This window comes from Apium graveolens, chromosome 4, assembly GCF_009905375.1.
Source record: "Apium graveolens cultivar Ventura chromosome 4, ASM990537v1, whole genome shotgun sequence".
NCBI classification, from domain to species: domain Eukaryota; kingdom Viridiplantae; phylum Streptophyta; class Magnoliopsida; order Apiales; family Apiaceae; genus Apium; species Apium graveolens.
Window position 1 is genome coordinate 168,844,442 of NC_133650.1, and position 24,163 is coordinate 168,868,604.

At 36.2% G+C, this 24,163-nt stretch overlaps 1 protein-coding gene across 1 annotated transcript; it reads right to left on the reverse strand.

Moving 5' to 3' along the window:
- Positions 1–15,950: 15,950 nt before the first annotated feature.
- Positions 15,951–17,052, reverse strand: LOC141719138 (ubiquitin-like-specific protease ESD4). Its single transcript, XM_074521519.1, has 3 exons — positions 16,849–17,052; positions 16,333–16,698; positions 15,951–16,247 (listed from the first exon to the last, which is right to left on the reverse strand). The coding sequence occupies exons 1-3, from the start codon at positions 17,050–17,052 to the stop codon at positions 15,951–15,953; spliced, it is 867 nt and encodes a 288-aa protein (XP_074377620.1).
- Between the last annotated feature and the right edge of the window lie 7,111 nt (positions 17,053–24,163).

Here is a 24,163-nt window from a genome sequence, read left to right on the forward strand (position 1 = left end):
TCCTTGAATTTAAGAACCATATACAACCATCCGGATCCCTGAATTTCAACATATGATATGGTGAATTTTGTTTCTAGTATGGCCTAATGGCCAATTTTCTAGGTAACGCTCATTTGTTATTCCATTTGCTCTTTATATCACTGATCTTTTAGCGATTGGGATTTCCGCGATGTATTTATATGAATAAAGTATAGTTCTTGTGCTATTGTGTGGATTTATGTAAATATAATATAGGATAAATGATTTTTGTGGTTTATGTATAAACTTAATAGGGAACGGGTATGGTCTCGTTCCAGTTTGATGAGTCAGCTAAGGGCTTAAGCTGTGATTGTCGGGCCGTCAAGTAAAACGGGACCCGTTATTCAAAAGATGGATCGAATTATAATGAGTTGTAATAAATGTGAAGACCTCTGTGTGTCTCTGTGATTTGAGCCTGTGATTAAAAAGTTATTTTGATTATTTATCAAGCGATTGTTACTCGCATAATCAGAAGTTAAAAGAGCATTATGTGCTAAGGTATATAAATATGAATGGTGGTGCCTAGTGTTATGTGAATATATGTTGTTTGTAAGTACGTGTATGAATTATAGATTCGTGAGCTTTTAAATATTTTAAAAAGGATTTATTTGATTTACGAAAGGATTTAATGGTCCTTATATATTTTTATTAAATAACTGGAATGTGATCAAGGTGCAAAATTTATTTCATTAGCTTTAGAATTATCCCAGATACTTTTTAAAAATGATAGATGGATTTATCTTGAAGCTTTGATTTTTTAAAATGATTTTTTTTTCAAAGTCTATTTCTATTATTTGGGATTTATTTGTAAAATCCATAATAAATAATCTATTCGCTAAATAAATTATTTAAAAATATGGGGGAAGAGCTAATTTTATGATTATAATATTTTCTAGATTTATAAAGATGTTTTATAATTTACAAAAGAGTTTTTGAGTAGTGTTAGAGAATAGAAGTAAGATTAAGGAAAGTAGATTTTATAAATTACCAAAGTGCCCCTGCCACTTTGGCTATAAAAATCCACTCCCTCTCTCTCTTTTCTTTCCACCCGACCACTCTTTCTTCTCTCTTTTCCTTTCTCTCTTTCTTTCCTTTCTCTCTCTCTCTGCTTCTCTCTCTCTCTCTCTCTCTCGGTACAAAACTCTCTCTCTCTCTCTCTCTCTCTCTCTCTCTCTCTCTCTCTCTCTCTCTCTCTCTCTCTCTCTCTCTCTCTCTCTCTCTCTCTCTCTCTCTCTCTCTCTCTCTCTCTCTCTCTCTCTCTCTCTCTCTCGTTTTTCTCCAAATCCTCCATTAAACCTCAATCTTTATATAAGATTTGAGTTTCTTGTGTTCTAAATATACATATACATACTTGCATACATGTGTTATGTGTGTGTTGTTCGTTTCTTTTATAAAGAACTATTCGGTTCTTAAGTTTGAGTTAGTATTTGAATTTGATTCTTTGCAAGAAAGTGATGAAATGGTGTGCATGCTAGTTATCTTGTGTTATTGATGAAGATCGGGGTTTTTGGTTGGATACCCTCGAGTGAGGGCACTACCGAGAAGCCACCGCCACCGGTGATGAACTCCGGTGACTCGGTGGTGAGCTATGATGCTTGGCTGAGCTCTATCTAATTGAAATTGATTAGTTCGATAGTTGCATGTCGTGTTTTTTTGAAAGAAATCGAATGCTAATTTGGTTTTAAAAGAATTGGATTGAAATTATTTGTTAAATTAGATGATCATTCCTAGATAGATTCTAATTATGTGTTGAGTTGATTATATGGTTGATTTGGATAAATTTTTGGGTTAAAAGTCACATGCATGTAAAGTATGAGACTTGCATATAACTAATTTAGGCTTAAAAGAGTTAAAAAGATTGGTGGTCGATTAACAAAAGAATTTGCTTGGTATACTTTATTTTTGGTTCGAATTTTTGATAAAAGGAAAGGGAGAAACTGTTTTTCGTGTCATAATATTATAATCGATGATTATGTGCTAAATGATAAGTATAGTTATGATACTAAGAGTGTAGGAGTATATCATATTATGTGTTATGTGATTATACTCGAGTATATAAGTTGAAGTTTAAAATATTGGGGTAGAAGTTAGACGTTCAGAGAAATGTTAGGAGTTGATCAAGTTGCTAATTAGGGTTCTGTTTTGAATTGTAGATTTAGATAGCAGAGTCATTCAGTATAGAAAAGGGAAGGATATCCTAGGTGGCAGTAGCTCAGGTTCCGTAAAGCAGGAAAGCTTTTTGAGCCAAGTAACTTTGCCTTCTATATTGAATTGATAAAGAGATGATATTATTGATGCCATGATTGAATAAAAGTTCTTTGTTATACTTATTATCGATTCTTGAAAAACCCTAAAAGTGTTCCCTGGAATAAGCTCGTTATAAGTCCATATGACGATCCCTAACAGTAACCCCTTGTTTCTAGAACTTAATACCCTATCCCTGTATCTTGTTAATTATGAATCCTTCACCCAAAAAAGAGCTTTATGAACTTTTCACATGTTATATCTTGTTAATCGAGATGCCCTGTTATTCCTTTTACCTTGTTACGTATCATTCTTTGGAACTATCCTTATTACAAACTTATACACTTGTTCAACGATCGATCAATAGCTCTTACTTATGATCCCATTTTATTTTCGATTTGTTCACTTTCCTTGAATTCTTAAATTGGACTTAAGAATGACTTTCGACTTGAAAGAGTCCAAATGATTTCACTTATCGATAATGTTAAAACTGAATTCAGAAAAACTTTCTTGTATTCTAACACAAAGGTTTTCCAAATGAATTCGTCGAAGATTGCATAGAGACGTAAGAGACTAGTGGAACTAGTCCAGTCATATAAGAGGCTAGCGGGGCTAGTCCACTATAAGGATGAAATATTTCCATAGGTACCTTAATGACCAGATAGAGGTCAGTACGGGCTGATCACCCGTATTATATTTAAATGATGGATATTCCAATTAAGGGTTCTTGTAATTTACAAAAAGGGTTATGCACATCTTTGATAAAGCAACTTGCTCAATTACTTGAAATGGGATAAAATGAGTAGTATCTTCTTTAAAGTGATGAAATTTGATCAAGAACCCTGTCATTGTACGTTGTATTGATTCTCGAAGCCTGATTGATTGCTTCCTTTGAAATGAGAAACTCCTTCAAAACCCTATTATTGATTTGTGATGAATCTAGGCTTTCCCCCAAACTTTGAATCTTGAACGCCCGGAACCTTTTCAAATGCCTTTACCTGGCCAATAAAAGAATACTGCCAATTAGCTTAGTTGTATCCAGAAATAAAATGCCTCAGTTAATGTTGTTTATGTTGATATTTAGAACTGCTATATAGTTACTTGCTGAGCATCTTTGCTCACTTATTTGCTTTGATCTAATCATAGAAGTTAAGCAAGAAGATGGCCATACTTAGGTGCACTGCACGTAAGAGCGTTCCTAGCGGTCCCTACCGTGTTATAGGTTTTCAGATGCCAGATCAGGTAGTTACTTTGTGAGCAAGCGATAGTTGAAGGTATAATGGTTGAATCATATACTTTTGGGTTATCTGTCGATTCCAAGTCGGAATCAAATAATTTGAATGTATTCATATTTTAGGTTGTAAAAATATTATATTCCTGTTCGTAGTTGTAATCTTGTCTCATACTTTATCCTGTTTAGATCCTGTTAGTATCGGGATTTATTATATTTCTACTATTATGGTATTAGTATATTGGTGTGTGGGTTATTTTCTAACCCCGATATTGAGGGCGTCACAAATTGGTATCAGAGCCACATGATCTAGTCCCTGAGACAAGTTAGAATAAAAGGGTATTTTGGTAATTATATTGTGAGAGTGTTTGACTTATATAGAGTTGAGTTAGACTATTAGGTATAGTCTAAGTTAAATAAATAGATTAAGGTGATAAATAGAGTTAGGGCATTGAGTCAGTTGGAGATTTTATTTAACCCTAATGTTGATTTCTTGGCTGTTGTTTATGCTTCATCTCAGGACCCTAGTAGTGGTAGTGATGCTGATTCTGAGGATAGTTTGTTTCCTGGTTCCCCAGTGGACTCTATTCCACCCCCATCAGTGGAGCCCCTGTATATTAGTTCAGACCCTAAGGATGATCCATCTGAGAACAGTGAGGCACCTATGCCTATTTCTCCCCTGAGACCAGTTCCAGAGACCCCAGCCCCTGAGCAAGAGCCTGCTATACCTGTGCCTGTCCATGTTGGTAGTAAGCTAGCCCAGGACCGAGACTTTATGTACTCTCCCATCCCTGAGTTGAGATCATTGGTAGATAGGCTGGCACGTGAGTCTTGGCAGCAGTCGACAATGCTGGAGACCGAGTGGAGAGTTCGTATTGAGATGGTGGAGCAGGTTGCCCGTAGACGATTAGATGAGGGACCATCTTCTAGTGATTTTGAGGCTAAGGCTCGGAGTGTTCATAAGATCATTCGTTGGATGCTGTCAGTGTTGAGGGAGATTCTTGATTTTGATGGTTAGTGAGATTGTGAGATCAGACGGGACATCTGGTGGAACCCGTAGTTGTTATGGTTTCTTTTCAGCGCCGGTAGGCTTGGGATACTAGGTCAGATGTCGGGATCCCTTTTTCTTTTCATGATGTATTGTATTTCAGAACTTAGTGTTGGATTCTCTAGTAGTAGCTAGATGAAAGTTAGGGGGATATTTTCCATTTTTTCCTCTGTTTAACCCTGTTATGTTATTGTACCTTATTCCCAAACTTATTATACTTTAACGATTTATGTACCTTGGTTATCCTGTAAGAAACCGAAGAACTCCATAAATTATCTATCTAGGCATCTTATATCTATATTGCGAAATCTTAAGTTTCATAAACTGTTTTACATATCCTGTTTCCTAAGTGAACCATATTCAAATATATTTGTGATAATACACACTATGCCATGTGAGAACCCTAATCGGTGAGCGAATTATGTAGTAATAGGATTGCATGAGCAACTGGGTAAAACTTAAACCCCACAAAACTATTTCTAAAAGAATCTTTATTGTTATGTATGCCATGCTATCATATTGCTAAATAATTGCTCATCAGGTTTATAAAATGGACACTTCACCAAATCACCAAGAAGAAGAAACTCAAATTCAAAATCAAGAGCAAAACCAAAACACCCCTATGATGAACCGACTCTTCCAACTTTTACAACAAACCTCAACTCCTAGAGTCGGGAACTTCAAACATTTTCAATCCGTCCATCCCCATGAATTTGTAGGTTTTCCAGACCCGATTAAAGCTCAGTCCTGGTTAAGAGAGATGGAGAAGGCCATTGAGTTAGCGGAGGTTAAGAACGTAAAGAAGGCGCAGTATGCAAGTTATTACCTTATGGATGAAGCTAGTTACTAGTGGGAATCTACTAAAACGTTGCTTGAAGGAGAAGCTATATATTGGGAGATGTTTACGGAGCTATTCTTAGAGAAGTATTTGCCAAGTTATATGCAAGACCAGTTGGAGATGAGGTTTTTGGATTTAAAGCAAGAGAATGTGACGGTAGCCGAGTATGAAGTAAAGTTTTTAGAGTTAGCAAGGTTTATGCCCGAGTATATGAATACAGAAGTGAAGAAACCTAAAAGGTTTCAACAAGGACTTAAGCCATGGATTCGTAGTAAAGTGGCCCTTCTTTAGATAAGGACTTACGCTGCTTTGGTGCAGAAAGCCATGATCGTAGAAGGATAAAGAGAAGCAACTAAAAGGGAAAGTGAAGGAAAGAAAAGAAAGTTTGGAGGATTCAGAACAAGATCAAGGAAGTTTCAAGTTTAGAGGGAAGTTTGGAAGGAATGTGGGAAGTCAGAATCATAAGTTCCAGAAGTTGAAGCCTGGAAATGGGAATCAAAAGAATCATTTTCAGAAAGCTGGACAGTCAACGAAGGAGAGTAGACCCCAGATTCAAGAATACAAGACTTGCAGAAATAGATACCCTGGGAGATACAATAAGCTCAACGTGACGTGCTTCAAGTATAACCAGAAAGGACATAATTCATCAGAATGCACAAATGGTTTGGGAAAGCTGGAGTTGACTTGTTTTAAGTGTGGAAAAGTTGGCCATATGGCAAGGAATTGTAAGGAGCCTGTTCAGAAGGAAAATGTTCTTAGGATTCCTATAAATTTAGCAGAAGTCAAAGTGTTAATGGATTCCAGAGCTGCCAAATCATTTATTTCTGAAAATGTTGTTGATAGACTAAAGTGTATTGCGTGCCCTTTAGAATCTAACTTGATTATAGAAGTAACAAATAAGGAAATAGTTACTGCCGATAGAATTTGTCCCAATTGCGATAATCGTTATAGAAGGTCGGCATATTTCTGCTGACTTAATTCCGTTTAAGTTAGTAGAATTCGACATTATTCTCGAAATGGATTGGTTAGCAAACCACGACGCGCAAATCGAGTGTAAAAATAAAAAAAGTGAGATTGAGAACCAAGGATGGAGCTGAAATGATATTCAAAGGAAAAAGGCAAGATAAGAAGTTTCTAATGGCGATTCAGACGAGATACATACACTATGAATTCTTGGTAATGGCGTTTGGATTGACAAATGCGCCAGCTACTTTTATGGATCTTATGAATCGAGTATTCAAGAAATACCTGGATAAGTTTGTGATAGTATTTATCGACGATATATTGATTTATTCAAGATAAGAAGCAGAGCATATGGATCATTTGAGGATTGCTTTGGAAATTTTGGAGAAAGAGAAATTGTACGCGAAATTTTCTATAATGTAAGTTTTGGTTGAAAGAAGTTCAGTTTCTTGGACATGTAGTCAATAATGAAGGGATCAAAGTGGACCCTGCAAAGATTGAAGCTGTTATGAATTGGGAAAAACCAAAGACTCTAACGGAAGTGAGAAGCTTTTTGGGACTAGTGGGATATTATCGATGATTCTTCAAGATTTCTCTAAGATTGCAGTTCCTCTAACAAAGTTGACGAGGAAGAATCAAAAGTTTGTTTGGACATATAAGTGTGAAGAAAGCTTTCAAGAACTAAAGAGAAGGTTAGTTTCCGCACCAGTCTTCCTGATGAAAAAGGAGAATTTGTGATATATAGCAACGCTTCGTATAAAGGATTAGGTTGTGTTCTGATGCAACATGGAATGGTGATAGCGTATGTGTCAAGGTAGTTGAAGCCGCATGAGCGAAAGTATCCTACGCATGATTTGGATTTAGCAGTAATTGTGCTTGCTCTTAAGATTTGGAGACATTATTTGTACAGAGAGAAATGTGAAATTTATACGGATCACAAAAACTTAAAGTACATCTTTACGCAGAAGGAGTTAAATATGAGACAAAGAAAATGGTTGGAATTAATTAAGGATTATGATTGCACAATAAGTTATCATCCCGGAAAGGCGAATGTGGTAGCGGATGCGCTAAGCCGCAAGGAAAGATTGAGTCTGTTGACTTCATTCGAAGAATTGTGAAGGGAATCTATGAGAGAAGGTTCTCAAACCGGGTTCCGGCCGAATAGAGCGTCAAGGAATTCAAGAATTTGGAAATACAGGTACAAATTCCAAAAATGGCAAATGAAGTGTGGTACGCGATGGCGTTTCAGCCAGAGATTTTGGAAAAAATTCGATGTTGTCAGGAACAAGCAATGGACCACGAGAAGGATAAGATGAAAGGAGAATATGTTAGGTCTCAAAAGGATGATAAAGGGAAATACAGAGTTTGTTCATGCATCTGGATACCTAATGTTACAAAGTTAAAGCAGGAGATTTTGCATGAAGCACATAATTCAAGATTTTCAATTCATCCTGGAAGTACGAAAATGTATAAGGATTTGAAAGAGAGTTATTGGTGGCCGAATATGAAAAAGGAAATCGCGGAATGGGTAAGCAAATGCTATACGTGCCAAAGAGTAAAAGCGGAACATCAACGACCAAATGGATTGTTTCAACCACTGGACATACCTGAATGGAAGTGGGAACATATCACGATGGATTTCGCGGTAGGATTACCAAAGACGAAGGCTAATCATGATGCAATTTGGGTGATTATCAATCGACTGATAAAGTCAGCGCATTTCTTGCCTACTAATAAAAGATTCTCATTAGAAAATTTGGTTAAGTTGTATTTGGACGAAATTGTAATGCGTCATGGAATACCAGTGTCTATTGTGTCTGATAGAGATCCAAGATTTAACTCGAGATTTTGGCAATTTCATGATCATTTGGGAACAAAATTGAAAATGAGCATCACGTATCATCCGCAGATAGACGGACAAAGCGAAAGGACTATTCAAACGATCGAGGATATGTTGAGAACTTGTGCATTGGATTTCAAAGGAAATTGGGATGATTATTTCCCACTGATTGAATTTTCCTACAATAACAGTTATCACGCAAGTATTGGCATGCCACCTTATGAAGCGTTGTATGGAAGGAAATGCAGATCACCTATGTATTGGGATGAAGTTGGTGAGAGCAAGCTGATTGGCTCAGAACTAGTCCAACAAACGAAAGAAAATGTGAAAGTTATTTGTAAGAGGCTGGTAGCTGCTCAGGATCGACAAAGGAAGTATGTAGACCAGAATCGAAAGGATGTGCTATTCGAACCCGGAGACAAAGTGTTGTTAAAGATATCTCCCTGGAAAGGTTTATCCAGATTTAGGAAGAAAGGAAACCTGAGCCCCAGATATATTGGGCCATTTGAAGTATTAAATCGAGTTGGAAAAGTGGTGTATGAGTTAACATCATCCCCGCAAATGTAACATCTTCATAACGTGTTTCACGTCTCTTTTCTAAAGAAGTATAATGCGGATGCTGGTCATGTGATCGAATTGGAACCAATGAAAATTCAACAAGATTTAACTTATGTAGAACAACTCATGCAAATTCTAGATCGCAAAAAGAAAGCGCTTAGAAATAAAGTGGTTCCGTTAGTCAGAGTTTTGTGGAGAAATCCAAAATTTGAAGAATTAACTTGGGAATTAGAATGTAAAATGCGAGAAAAGTATCCCTATCTATTTATTTAGACTAGATTCTGAGGACATAATCCTTTTTAGGGGGTAGATTGTAGCTACTGGGATTTTCGCGATGTATTTATATGAATAAAGTATAGTTCTTGTGCTGTTGTGTGGATTTATGTGAATATAATAAAGGATAAATGATTTTAATGGTTTATGTATAAACTTCTGTGAGATAGTAATAGGAAACGGGCAAGGTCTCGTTCCAGTTTGATGAGTCAGCTAAGGGCTTAAGCTGTGACTGTGAGGCCGTCAAGTAGAATGAGACCCCTTATTCAAAAGACGGATCAAATTATAATGAGTTACGATAAATGTGAAGACCTCTGTGTGTCTCTGTGATTTGAGTCTATAATTAAAAAGTTATTTTGATTATTTTATCAAGCGATTGTTACTCGCATAATCAGAAGTTAAAAGAGCATTATGTGATAAGGTATATAAATGTGAATGGAGGGTGCTTAGTGTTTTGTGAATATGTGTTATTTGTAAGTACGTGTATGAATTATAGATTTGTGAGCTTTTAACTATTTTAAATAGGATTTATTTCATTTAAGCAAGGATTTAATGGTCCTTATATATTTTTATTAAATAATTGGAATGTGATCAAGGTGTGAAATTTGTTTCATTAGCTTTAGAATAATCTCATATACTTTTTAAAAATGATAGATGGATTTATCTTGAAGCTTTGATATTTTAAAATGATTCTATTATTTGGGATTTATTTGTAAAATCCATAATAAATAATCTATTCTCTCAAAAATTTATTTAAAAATATGGGGGAAGATCTAATTTTATGATCTTTGTTTTAAAAATGGGATTTATAATATTTTCTATATTTATAAAGATGTTTTATAATTTATAAAATAGTTTTTGAGTAGTGTTAGAGAAAAGAAGTAAGATTAAGGAAAATAGATTTTTTAAATTACCAAAGTGCCCCTACCATTTTGGCTATAAAAATCCACTCCCTCTCTCTCTTTTATTTCCACCCGGCCACTCTTTCTTCTCTCTCTCTCTCTCTCGGTACAAAACTCTCTCTCTCTCTCTCTCTCTCTCTCTCTCTCTCTCTCTCTCTCTCTCTCTCTCTTGTTTTCTTCCAAATCCTCTATTGAAACTCAATCTTTATCTAATATTTGAGTTCTTTGTGTTCTAAATATACATATACATATTTGCATATGTGTGTTATGTGTGTGTTGTTCATTTTTTTATCAAGAACTATTCGGTTCTTAAGTTTGAGATAGTTTTTGAATTTGATTCTTTGCAAGAAAGTGATGAAATGGTATGCATGCTAGTTATCTTGTGTTATTGATGGAGAATCGGTGGTTTTTGGTTGGATACCCTCGAGTGAGGGCACCGACGAGAAGCCACTGCCATCGACGATGAACTCCGGTGAGTCGGTGGTGAGCTATGATGCTTGGCTGAGCTCTAGCAAATTGAAAACAATTATTTCGATAGTTGTATGTCGTGTTTTTTGAAAGAAAACGAATTCTAATTTGGTTTTAAAGAATTGGGTTGACATTATTTGTTAAATTAGATGATCATTCCTAGATAGATTCTAATTATGTGTTGATTTGATTATATAGTTGATTTTGATAAATTTTTGGGTTAAAAGTCACATGCATGTCAAGTTTGAGACTTGCATATAACTAATTTAGGCTTAAAAGAGTTAAAAATATTGGTGGTGATCTAGAGTAATAGATTTAGTGAATTTAAGAAGGAAATTGCTATTGATTTGAGTTTTACAAAAAAATTGGTTCGAAAATTTAGGTGGTGAGGTTCGATTTTTAAGAAAAATGGTTTGAATTGATGGTTTTAGGCTTGGTTTAAAGTTTATGTATGATTCTTGAACTTGCATTTTGATTGTTGCTAATTGATTGATGATTCTTGAAGTTGCATGTTGATTTTGCTATTTGCATGTTATCATTTTGATTGAAAACTTGGATGAATCATAGAGTTAGCAAGGTATTGATTTGAATAACTTGATTGAGTTGATGTGATGTATGATATAGATCGAGATAGGTTTGGTTTCTATCTAAAAAGTATGAATGTTTCATATTAGTGAATGCATGTCGATTAACCAAAAGAATCTGCTTGGTATACTTTATTTTTGGTTTGAATTTTTGATAAAAGGAAAGGGACAAAATATTTTTCATGTCGTAATATTATGAATCGATGATTATGTGCTAAATGATAAGTATAGTTATGATACTAAGAGTATATGAGTATATTATACGGGGACGGGTCTACAACAACTGTTTGTTGTAGACCAGATGTTAACAAACACGCTATGAGCCGTTGATATGAGATTGGAGGGCTGTGATTACAGGGGGGACCGCGGAAAATTTTCGCGGTTGGCCAGGACGGATCGCAGAAAATTTCCGCGGTTGGGTAATGCTCCCTTATCCCCAACTTCTGGCAACTCCTCATTTCACCACACAAAAACATAAAAATTTCCAAAAAAAAATCTACTATCCAAGTTTACATATTAGGCGATTTTGGGGCATTTTTATCAAGAAATTCAAGTAGTTTTGTCAATTCAAGGTATATTTCTTATCTTAAATTTCATATTTTCATGGAGGATAAATTATTTGCTCGTATGTTTCGTCATAAACGTGAAAAAGAAAAAAAAAGAGCCTATTGATCATAGTTTACATCTTGATGATTTAAATACTAGTAAAGAACCTAAAACCCCTGTATATGTTGAAGATGATAATTTTGTAGATAGAAATGAGAAATTTATTAATTTAGAAGACGATTTCGTTGATATTGAAGATGAAAATGAGGTTGGAAATGATAGTGATAATGTTGAGGGTGAGGATGAAGATGAAGATGATAATGTAGAGGATACAAATTTGTATGAAAATGTTGATGGGGGGGGGGAGTTCCATATTTGAATCAAATTTTTCAAAGTGTGGATGAGGCCGGTCATTTTTTTAGGGATTATGCTTTACGAAATGGATTTGCTATTAAAATTCAAGCTAGCCATCGTAATAAAGACAACGAGATATATGGTCATTTATATGTTTGTAGGCTTTATGGAAAAAGTTTCGTCGCCGAGAGTATTCAAAATAAACGGCGTAGAGAGGTTCTTCCTAAAAGCGAGTGCAAGGTGAGGATGTATGTCAATTATCAAAAGAAAAAACATCACTGGGAGGTAACTAGCCTTGAATTGGTACACAACCATGGTCTTGTTTCCCCTAGTAAGAAGAATTTGGTACAACGAGAAAGACATGTCAACACCGCGACCCGTAGTTTAATTAAAACGCTTTATGATTCGGGGGTTCGTAATTGTCAAGTGATGAATGTGATTGGTAACATTCATGGAGGTAATGACAAAGTTGGTTTCAATGTTCAACATGTTAGGAATATGTTAAGAGATGAGAGGAAGAAAAGGTTTGAGATTAGTGACACCCAAGCGGGGTTGGACTTGTTGCATAGGTTGGATGAAGAAAGTGGTTCTAAATATTTTATTAGGACCGAAGTCGATGAAGAGAATCGCTTGAAGTGTCTAGTATGGATTGATCTGAGATGTATAATGGCTTACCAAAATTTTGGCGATGTTATGGCTTTTAATACCACTTATCGGACAAATAGGTATGCAATGCCATTTGTCCCATTTACCGGAGTCAATCATCATTATCAATCGGTAATTTCTGGGTTTGCATTGATGCGGGATGAACACGCGTCAACTTTTGAGTGGATTCTTCGTACTTGGCTTGAAGGTGTGGGGAATAATCCTCTATTGACTATAATCACAGATCAAGATCAAACCATGATAAGCACTATTACGGTTGTACTCCCGAATACTACCCATTTATTGTGTTCTTGGCACATTAGTCAAAAATTCCCCGAGAAATTAGCTCATTATTATTCGGCTTTTCCGGAATTCAAGACGGACTTCAACCATTGCATTTATAAATCTCTCACCGAATGTGTTTTTGAGGCTAGATGGGCGTCGTTTGTGGAAAAGTATCACTTGCAAGATCATAAATGGTTAAATGGGTTATATGAGTTGAAGCACAAGTGGATTCCTGCATATACTAGAAACAAATTTTTGGCGTTTCAAAATAGTACATCGAGGAGTGAGGGGATGAATTCTTTCTTTGATAAGTATGTGAGTTCGGCAACGGGTTTGAAGGAATTCATTGAAAATGTCCAAAAAGCATTGGCAAGGCAATTCATGAGGGAGAAGGTAGAAGATTATGTCACCATTAATCTAAAACATCCCATGAAATTGCATACCACATTGGAGTATCATGCTTCTTGTATCTACACTAAGGAAATGTTTAGAAGATTTCAATATGAATTGGTTGAGTCTTCAAAATACTTTGTTGAAAAAGACTGACGAGCTAGTGAAGAAGGGGAGGGAATGGGGGATGTTTATACGTACTATAGTTTTATAGGCCCATGTCCGAGCATATGAGAAGAAATGTTTATTTTGTGGCATTCGAGAAAGCAAGCTCTTTGGGAATGTGTACGTGTAGAATACTTGAACATTCAGGGCTACCTTGTAGACACCTATTGGCAGTCTTCACTAAGAAACGGGTTTCGGAAATTCCCCCGTATTACATAAACCGGAGGTGGACAATGCATGCCAATAGAGTTGATGGTGTGTTGCCTTACAATTTGGATGTTGGACAAAGTCATGAGATGACCTCAACCGAATGGTTTAATAACATGACAATGTTAACCATGAGTTTTTGTCAAAGTAGCATTGCATCCAAGGAACGGTATGATTATGCCGTTGGAGTGATGAATCGAGAAATACCAATTCTCGAAAGAATGAGCGTTGATGGAATTAAATCTTAAAAAAGCAATTCGCATGCTCCAAATGCAAGTGCTCATGAAGAATCAATTCTTGACCCTATTATGTCCCAAACTAAAGGGAGGAAGAAGGACGTTCGTTTCAAAAGTCCCATAGAATCGATTGGTAAAAAGGAGAAGCCGCCAAGAAAGTGCACCTATTGTCAAATGGAAGGCCATGATAAAAGAAAGTGTGCTAGTAGACTAGAAGATCTTAAAAATGTTCAAGAATCGCAATATAATTAGTAGTGTAGCATTTGTAACCAAATGTTGTAATCTTTTAATGGATTTGAATTTTTAGTGTTAAACTTACTTTTTTTTATGTTTTATTGTCATATAATTGCCAATTATTGTCATATAATTGTGTTTTATTGTGATAGGTAACATGACTAGCGAGTATAGTGGTGACAACAACTCCGATCATAGTTGTGATTCGGTTTCCCACGTCAGCAACACATTCTCGGACTCCCTACCAAGCGACTCGTGGTATGAGAACAATGACGAGGAAGATGTGGTCTCACCAACCTTTAGTGAGATGGAAGATGCATGTGCCGAGTTGATGCCCCTTGTGGACAATGATGACCCGCCCCATGTGGAGGAAGAGGAAACGGACTTGTACCCACCCAATGAGGAGGCTTATAGGGCCAAAAATTGGATCGAGGCATGCAATTGGATGAAGGGTACCGAACCGTGGAGATTGGTGAACTCTCATCCGGATCTGTACTTCCTTCCGATCTTGAATTTGGGCAACAACACGCCCGATGGAAAATGGAAAAAATCCGGATGGAATGGCGGTAAGCTTGTTAAATGTGATCGGATTGCCGATATTGTAAACTTGAGGCCTCGTGAGGGTTGTAATATGGACCAAATACGCATCGAATATGTGAAGGGTTGGGTTTCACACCTAACGGGAGGGACGGAGAGGGAACGCGAAACATGTTTTGCAAGATTTCGTCTCTATGACGGGTCGAATATGATTCCCGTTACCATTTGGAACGACTCCAACCCTTACCCATGGAAACTTACGGAAGGGCACATCCGTGAAGGTTGTGTACTTGTTCTCTACCATATTGCATGCTTCGTGGATACTACGCAAGGACTTGCTTAACACCGGTTATCCGGTGGTCTTTCTAATATATTAGGTATTTTTGGTTAGGATCAATAAATTTCATAAAATTTAGTGGATTGTATTGATCGTGTAATTTTCATTCGAACCTATGTATCTTATAATTTTCATTGAATTTGAGCGGCAATTATATATTTTCTATGAATTAAAGTATGAAATTTGAGATTGAAAGTGTACCTATAAATTTGAGATTGAAAATTAAAATTTACAAGTCGAACTATATATTAGAAATTGTTATGAAATGTATTGAAAAGTTTTTTTAACATTTGGACAAACGTTGACTTTTGTTGACTTTTTTAAGGAATTTTCAATTTAATGTAAAAAATGAATTTTTTTTTAAAAAATCACTCCTTACCATATTTTAAGACTTTTGAGAGTGGTTTGAAATTTTGGAAGTTAGTTTAGGACCAACTTCCAAAAATTAAAAAATTTCAACAGAAGGTTACTTAGCATACTCTGTTTTCACTCTGTTCTGCTCTGCTTTTGGGGGCAGAAAACTAAACTCATGGACCGCGGAAATTTTCCGCAGTTGGGCTGGAGAGGGACCGCGGAAATTTTCCGTGGTTGGGGTCTGAAATTTTATTTTTCAGCCTAAAAACAGAGCATTATCCAGCCTGCAAATTCAAACCAAAAAACACCAAAATCAGATTCAAACCTGCATGCAACCCAACCAAATCCAAATTCACAACAAAAATCCAAATTCGCAAAAATCCACCAAATTCACAACAATCCACCAAAATCGCAATAATCCACCAAATTCACAACAATCCACCAAAATTCACAACAATCCAACAATAGCCACCAAATTCCAAAAAAATCCACCAAATAAAATCCAACCATATACGAAATAAAATCCAACGACATACGAAATAAATTCCAACTACATTCGAAATAAAATCCAACTACATACTAAATAAAATCCAACGACATATGAAATAAATTCCAACTACATATGAAATAAAATCCAACTACATTCGAAATAAAATCCAAGTACATACAAAATCCAATCCAACCACATAAGTACTACGAAGCTTTGTGACGCCTACGCATACGAATCCCGAGAATCCCCATTGCCTTCCCTAGCTGAAGCTTCCTGGCTATCCGATACCTAAAGGTATCCACCTCCTCCTGCGACCAATTCGTTACCTTGGCTAAGTCATATCCTTGTGTGACGTAGTCCATGTACTTCATCACATAAAGACCGCAATCATTAGAGTTTCGTTGCTTTGGCATGGACGGTAGAGCTAGGACCTCGGCTGAAGTAGGGTCACGCCCCTCGACTGGGTGTATCATATGCAATAGCCTCGACAACAACCATGACTGCAATTAAATTATAATCCGAGAATGAATATAATATACAATTGGTAAAGACTATATAAAATACAGTAATAGTAGAGGAACATACCACCACTCGTATATCCTCACGATAATCCGGCTCGTCATTCATTGAATCTATGATAAGACCTTCAAATTGTCTAGTACCGAACATGAACAAAACCCAATGCACATCTCCGACACAACATGGGATGAATATGTAGTCCGCCTCGAGAACAGAAGGACCAACATTAGCACTGGAAAAACCAGTAAAACTACGTAATGCTTTACTCCATGCCCTCTGCAATATATCTCCACCGACCCTCGATGCTTTTCTGATTTTCTTCACATGTCCTTTTCCAAGAACCATGAAGTAGGGATCCATGAAATAATAGACGGGTTTCCTCTCCCATATACCTCCAGTGTGAATCTCCTCCTCCCGACTCCTTAGCAATCCCTGAAAATATATATGAATGCAACAAGTAAGATAAATGCAACAAGTAAATTGAATGCAACAACTAAAAATGAATGTAACAACTAAAATATATTAGAAAACTAAAATGTATTAGACAACTAAAATGTATTAGCAACGAGTAACGAACAATACCATATAAGTGTATATGATCCTGTCATCAATCCATGTTCGTGGAGCCAGACTCTGCATAGCTGATGCATGGACGTGATAGTCCTGAACACTAAGACCACCGGGAATTCTCGGCGCCATCCCAAATTCCCATCCCCAATCTGAATATATAGCATTCTTCTTTGTCATGCTGAGATTCTCAGTGATACTCCACTTCTCCTCTTTCATCCTGCGGGATGCAAGCTTCGCGGGCCTACTAGATGAGGCAATAGCCTGAGGTGGCTGAGACACATTGTAATGATCGAGAAATTACGCTTGTATTATATTATAATAAGATAAATTATGTGTATTATTATGTGATTAAATGTGTTGAGTCATTAAACCCTAATTTCTATGTGCTACGTGTTGTCTGTTTTGATCCGAACGTGCTTTGGATATTTATTGAGTGTTTTATCGTAAGTTAAATATTTTATATTAAACCCTGTATAGCTCGAATAGTATTTTAAAAGCCCGTTTTTAAAAAAAATCATTGGCCCTATTTTACTAAAAACGACCTATATCATATCGCTATTCTGAACCCCTATACGTTTTACAAATTTACCTTTTCGCGAAAAATGACTTTTCCGGACCCCTTTGGGTACCAAAACCCCCACAAAAATCACATTTTTATTTTTATATGATCATGAAATTATCATACATCATTTTTCTTTGCATTTTTGTAATATTCATAATTTTTGGGAATTTTTGACATTTATTTTGTATTTATAGGATATTTAAAAAATTCATTATTAATACCCAAAAATTATAAAAATTGGGGCCAATTATTTTTAATAGATGTGTAATTAGACCCTTAATTTAATTTATGGGTATTATTTTCATAAATATAAATACCTGAATTGTCATTAATTAATTAGTTAATTATAATTACAAAAAATCAGAAAATCAAGAACAAGTAGTGTTGGTGAAGAACAAGCAGAGAATTAAACATCAGATTTCATAGTGATTCTGTTGCTCAAATCCTTCATGTGAGTAACCAAAATGATCCTCTCGATCTCTACTTTCTATTAATATCATCAATTTCATGTTTTGTTGCTTCGATTTTCAATTTGTATTTTAGGGTTCATGAACTGAATTTGGGGATTTTTGATTGTGGGGTTTTGGGTTGAATTTGATGCTTGGTATAGTTTCATATACTTGTTTACAGTTGATTGGTGCTATTTATTTGAACAAACGACTGCTCTAGGTGTTAGTTCTTATTCTAGGGTTAAGTATATTTTAATTAGTTCGTTTTTGATTTTGTATGAATCTGAGATTTTTTTGATTATAGGGGTTAGATTGTAGAAGTAATAAGGTTTATTTTAAGCTATTATGTGTAATTTTTCGTGTACGAAATTGTTACTTCGAGTTTTGGCCGGAAAATATTATGATTTTGATCGGAGAAATTATTTCCGGAGTTATTAGACGATGTTGTTGGCGTGATTGTATTCCTGGAGTGATTTGGAGTAAAAACCCTGTTAAAATCGATTCGAACGGTGGTGTTTTGACCCCGACTTGAGTTCGCCGGACTTGGACGTTGCAGCTCCCCGGAGTTCTGTTTTTTGCCGGAGATGACGACCTGCGCGACTGGGATGAAAGAGGACGGTAGGACGAGTTTCCTGGGAGGCTGGAGAATGAAAACCTTCAACTAACTTCGTCGTTGCATTGCTGTACTGGCATAATTGGTTCGCTGGATTCGGGCCGCCGGCGTCGGCGTTCTTCTGGGCAGCCGGTGTTCTTCGTCGACCCGAGTCGACCCGGTTTCAACCCGGGAAACGACCCGGGTTTTGATCCAATTAACCCAAACCTGAATTCCTGTTTTGTGTTTCTGGATTATTAATTATTTATTTATATTTTGTAAAATCAAAATCAGTTTTTATAAATTCTAAAAATCAATTAAAAATTAGTTTTAAATTCTGGAAATTTTTATAATTAATTTCTAAATTATTTTATTAATTTAGAAATTTGAATTTAATTATTTATTTAATTATTTATTTATTTATCTATTAATTAATAATTAGTTACTTAATTAATAAATAAGGATTAAAAATAATTGAATAATATGATTAATAACTCGATAATTAGTTAAATAATATGAGTAACTCGTATCTATTCGAGTAGTGATTCGTTAAGTTAGAATTATTATTCGAGCGACAATTTATTTGAAGAGTGTCGTAATGATTATTCGTATCGAATAGCTAAATGCAGATAATTAATTAATTAATTAGTTGATCGTATAAGTTATAATAATAATAATAATAATGGTTCGATAGTTATACGAGGATCGCGAGTAGCTCGTATTTATATGAGTAGTTGCTCGTTGAGTTAAATTATGATTCGAGTAATATTTATATGTTCGATAAATAGCGTATCAACTAGTTGTATCGATTATTTATTTATGAATGATCGATCTAATCGAGTAAGTAATAATAATTTGTAAATAATTATAATAAATTGTAATTAATCCTAATAATTAGGGAGTAATTATTTTAAAATACAATGATTACTAATTAATTATTTAAAAATATAATTAAGGATTATTTAATTATAATTAATTATTTATAATTAATTATTGATTAATTAAATCTTGTTTAATTCATAATAATTAAACCGTTAGTCCGATTTGAGTGAAACGAAGACCTCCAGACTCAGAAAAATGAAACGCATCCAATAAAAATAATTGTAAGCCATAATTTCTTCCGAAAGAGAGTGGTCTTGTGATAGTTAATTGTTTATAAGCCATATTAGGAGTATAATAGAGTCAAATAAATCCCGAAAAATTATAAATAAAATCAAATAGCGCTAGTTAATACATGTATGAGTCTAGTATCGATTCTAAAAATATTTATAAGTTAAAAAAAAAATCAATTATGTGCTTTATATGCTATGTGCTTTACGTGATTATATGAACCCTATGTGCTAAATAATTATATGTGTATATATGCGAGTCAGATAGAAATGCATGGGTAGATTATTAGGGTTGCGTAGTATCAATTCGAGATACGCGTATGTAGTAAGTTATCTAAACGACTATCTTTCTATGATTGATTCAGTATCAGCAAGGCAGATCAAGCTAGAGACCGAAGGCAGTGAGTTGAACCAGGTTAAGTACGCGCAAGGCAAGTTTTTCCCCTATTCTAAACCCGGAATAGTGAATTATACCCCATTTTGCATATCAGTTACACTTTGTTAATTCTTGTTCATATACACTGTTACATAGTTATTGATTCTTGTTTCTATTTTATTTTGATTCTTGATTTCTCTCAATTTATTGAATCCCCTATTCATATTCCAATACTTTTACCCTTATTACATATACTCTGATATATCCTGGTGTTGGGATACATCAAAAGCATTCCGATTGTTCCGGATGCTAAACTTGGAACTGGATGGTTATGATACGGGTTGGGTTTACCCAGACCTTTAATTAATAAACCATAGTTGCATGAGTACTCATTATGTTGGTTGGGTCTATGCAGTTGAGTATAGATCCGCACTGTATCCTGACTGATCAGCAGGTTATAGTGCATATGTGGGTTCTTGTTTCCAGTCTTATTCATTTGGCACTCGCCAGTATTGGCAAATTATTATTCTATACAGAAACAGATGGTTGTTCAAACCAGCCGTTTATCGATTCAGTTATTCTTCTTTCTTTATACTATATATATTGTTGCAGGCTTGTTGAGCAATTTTGGCTCATCCCCTTTTATTGTTATTCTTATTGTTTTTCAGTAAAGGTAGAGAATGAAACCCATCAGAACCCGCGTAGTCAAGAAGCTAGTCAAGCAGCGGGACCCTCTTATACCAGGAGTGTTCATCCCTATCCCAGAAGAGAGCTTTGAGTTACCAGATCAGGTGTAACATGATTAGTAGTAATGTTGGTTTGAATAAAGTTGTGTGTTGAGAATGTAGATAGAATAAAGTTTTGTAATAAAGAGAGTTCTTGAGACATATTATTTTAAATGGGTCTGTAATAAAGTTAGTGTGTCGTTCTTGTTTTCAACTCTTAACCTTAAAAGATCCTAAGTAGCAGTAGTTCGGGGTAATTATTATATTTATGTTCCACCTGTGCAGGTTTAGTTTGTAGTTGTTATTAATAATGCCCCAAATCTATACCCCAGATTTGGAGGGTGTTATAGTTGGCATCAGAGCATAGGTTTTGACCCTTGAAAACAAGAACATTAGGGTTAAGATAAGATAGGATGGTTATATAGGATAGAAGTAAGAATGTTAGGGTTGTTTGGTTATGTGATTAGGAGTTATGAGATTTAGGATTGTAATTTGATTGTTCTTGTGTTATTGTTATTGTGTATATTAGATGGCTTCTTCGTCGTCATCTACGGAGTGGACTGAGTCAGACCTAGTAGCAGCACCAGTACTAGCCCCATCATCAGTGCAGATTTTTCCTCCAGTACCACCACCTCCACCATTGCCACCTGGACCAGCACGAGAGATACCCCCTCCACCAGAGGTACCAGACTTTGTTGATTATTTCCTTTATTTTGAGCCGGAGATACCCGACTTTCCACCTTTTGAATTTCCGATGTTTGATGTTCCTGATATGGTTGACATTCCACAGTGGGAGGACTTAGAGCCACAGGTTCCTGTGCCATAGTTTGAGATTCCAGAGATTCCACAGATGGAGCCAGAGTTAGAGCCACCGGTATATGCACCCATTGAGCAACCTGTTTTGTTTCCTGCACCGCTAGCTGTTTACGCCCCTGTGCTCGGAGTATACCAGTTCCCGTAGCTAGAGTTTATGGATGAGGTAGTATTGGATGAGCCATTACCATTGCCTTCTCGAGGTTCCCGCACAGATCTTCATGAGCATCACACAGTTACATATTAGCGGTACCGGTCAGAGAGAGAGGAGAGAGTCAGATGGCAGGATCAGTGTAGAAAGATCATTGGGTTGTTTGAGACACATGAGGATGGTCCAGTTCGAGCACTTCACCCATACTACATCTTGAGGGAGAGGTTACGCCATATCCACAGGGCTGTTCTCAGGAGCTTACTGACTTGAGGCAGCAGGATATTAGTACAGAGGCAGCATATCGCAGGGCGATGAGACTCACAGAGGCAGTGTTAGAGGCCTTGCAGGAGAAGCTGAGCCGTGTGCCACCAGGATTCTGATCTTAGCAGACGGAGGAGTGTTGTACCTTGTATATTATTTGTAGATAGAGGCAGCGTAGTATTGTATGACTAGTGTGTATGAGGGTAGTTACTAGTTTTGACTGATAGCAGTAGCTGTACGACGGACATATTATAGACTTTTTTATCAAGCATTGACACCTGAAGCTGGTGTCCTACCTATATATATATAAGATGAACCTTTTCACATTTATTTTATTTTATTTTTTCAGTCATTTAAGCATTTACATTTATTTTACTGATTTACCGTTGCATATTTTAAAATATTGTTTTATTTATAATCATGTTGCACCCTTTATGTTTTCAAAATTGTAAATTATTTTAAAATGGTTTATTTAAACATCGCACTGTTTTTACTCATTTATTTAGATATTTAATTAATTGTTTTTTCCCCCATATCAACTGTTTTAATATTGTTTTAATATTATAAAGACTGTTTCTATTCCATAGCACCTGTTTAGTAAATTGTTATTAAAAGAACCCATTGTTTTATTATCAGAAAAATGGCACCTAAAAGAAAAGCACGACCCAACTCGTCTAAAGGAAATACCGAGGGCCAAAACGATAATACTCAGATGGATCAGATGTTTCATCTCATGCAATAGCAGATGCTGATGATGCAATAACAGATGCAGCAGCAACAGCAGCAGTTTCAACAACAAATACTACAACAGGCCGCTCATCCACAACAGCAGCAGTTTCAACAACAAATGCTACAACAAGCCGCTCATCCACAACATCAAGTACCACCGGCATCACTTGTAGTTACTTTCTAGCAATTTCAGTCGGTAAAGCCTCTAGAATTTACCGGTTCCACAGATCCTACAAAATCGAGAGCTTGGCTGAAGGAGATAGAAAAGGCTTTTACGTTGGTTAAAGTTGAGGAAGAACAGAAGACGGATTTTGCCAGCTACTTTCTGAAGGGCGAAGCCAATTACTGGTGGGAATCGAAGAAAGCTTTGGAAGGAGAAGGTGTGGTGACCTGGGATAGATTCACTGATCTTTTCCTGGAGAAATATTTTCCTCGCTTCATGAAAAACCGGATGGAGATCAAGTTCCTGGAACTGAAGCAAGACAACTTATCGGTCACGGATTATGAGACCAAGTTAACTGAATTGGCCAGATTTATTCCTGAGCAAGTGGATACGGATGAAAAGTAGGCCAAGAGATTCCAGCAGGGACTGAAGCCATGGATTCGTAGCAGGGTAGTCGTATTTGAACTGACGACTTATATGGTTGTTGTTCAGAAGGCCATGATCATTGAAGGTGAGAGTGAAACCGCTCAGAAAGAAAAGGGACCAGGAAATTCCCAGAACCGTTTCAACAGAAGGCCGGGATTTCAAACCCGGGGAAAATTAAACTTCAGGAGACCAGAACAGGGCAACCAGAGGATGGGTAATCGACTTCCAGCCCCAACTCAGCAAAGACTTATCCGACCGCCTATACCTGATCGCAGAACATGTGGTAAAAAGCATACTGGGATTTACAACAAGCCAAATGTCACGTATTTCAAGTGTAAGCAAAAGGGACACTACTCTGGAGAATGTCCGATGGGAAGAGCAGAGGTCACTTGTTTCCAGTGCGGAAGAAAATGACATATTACCAAAAACTGCAGAGGAGTTGCGATGGCCGCTATTCCAAGGGTTTTAGCATTACCTCCACTACCACCACAAAATCAGCCCAGGGCAAGGACTTTCAACATGTCAATGAAGGAAGCTGTACAGAGTCCGAATGTGGTTGCAGGTACGCTCCCTGTGAATTCCGTAGGTGCTCTAGTATTGATTGTGTTAGGTCACACTTTCACTGTAGAGGGGGTGAATACAGTGTTTATCACAATCAAATCGAACTTCAAGAACTTATGTAACAGAAAACAAACTTTATTTAAACAATAAACTCTGTTACAATCTGGAACTGTTATCTCTCAGTGATGAACAAAATATCACGAGAGCTGCTAGAGTTATATTAAATAATATTCTCGATAATGATAACACATATAGTGTAAACTCTATTTCTGTGTTTATATACTACACAGTTACAAGATATTCGCTAATTGATATGGAATATAATTCTGCTTCCTAAAATATATCAATCAGATATCTTCTATTCCAAGTATTCCATTCTTCACGGAATTCCTTCTTCATGCATATCTCTT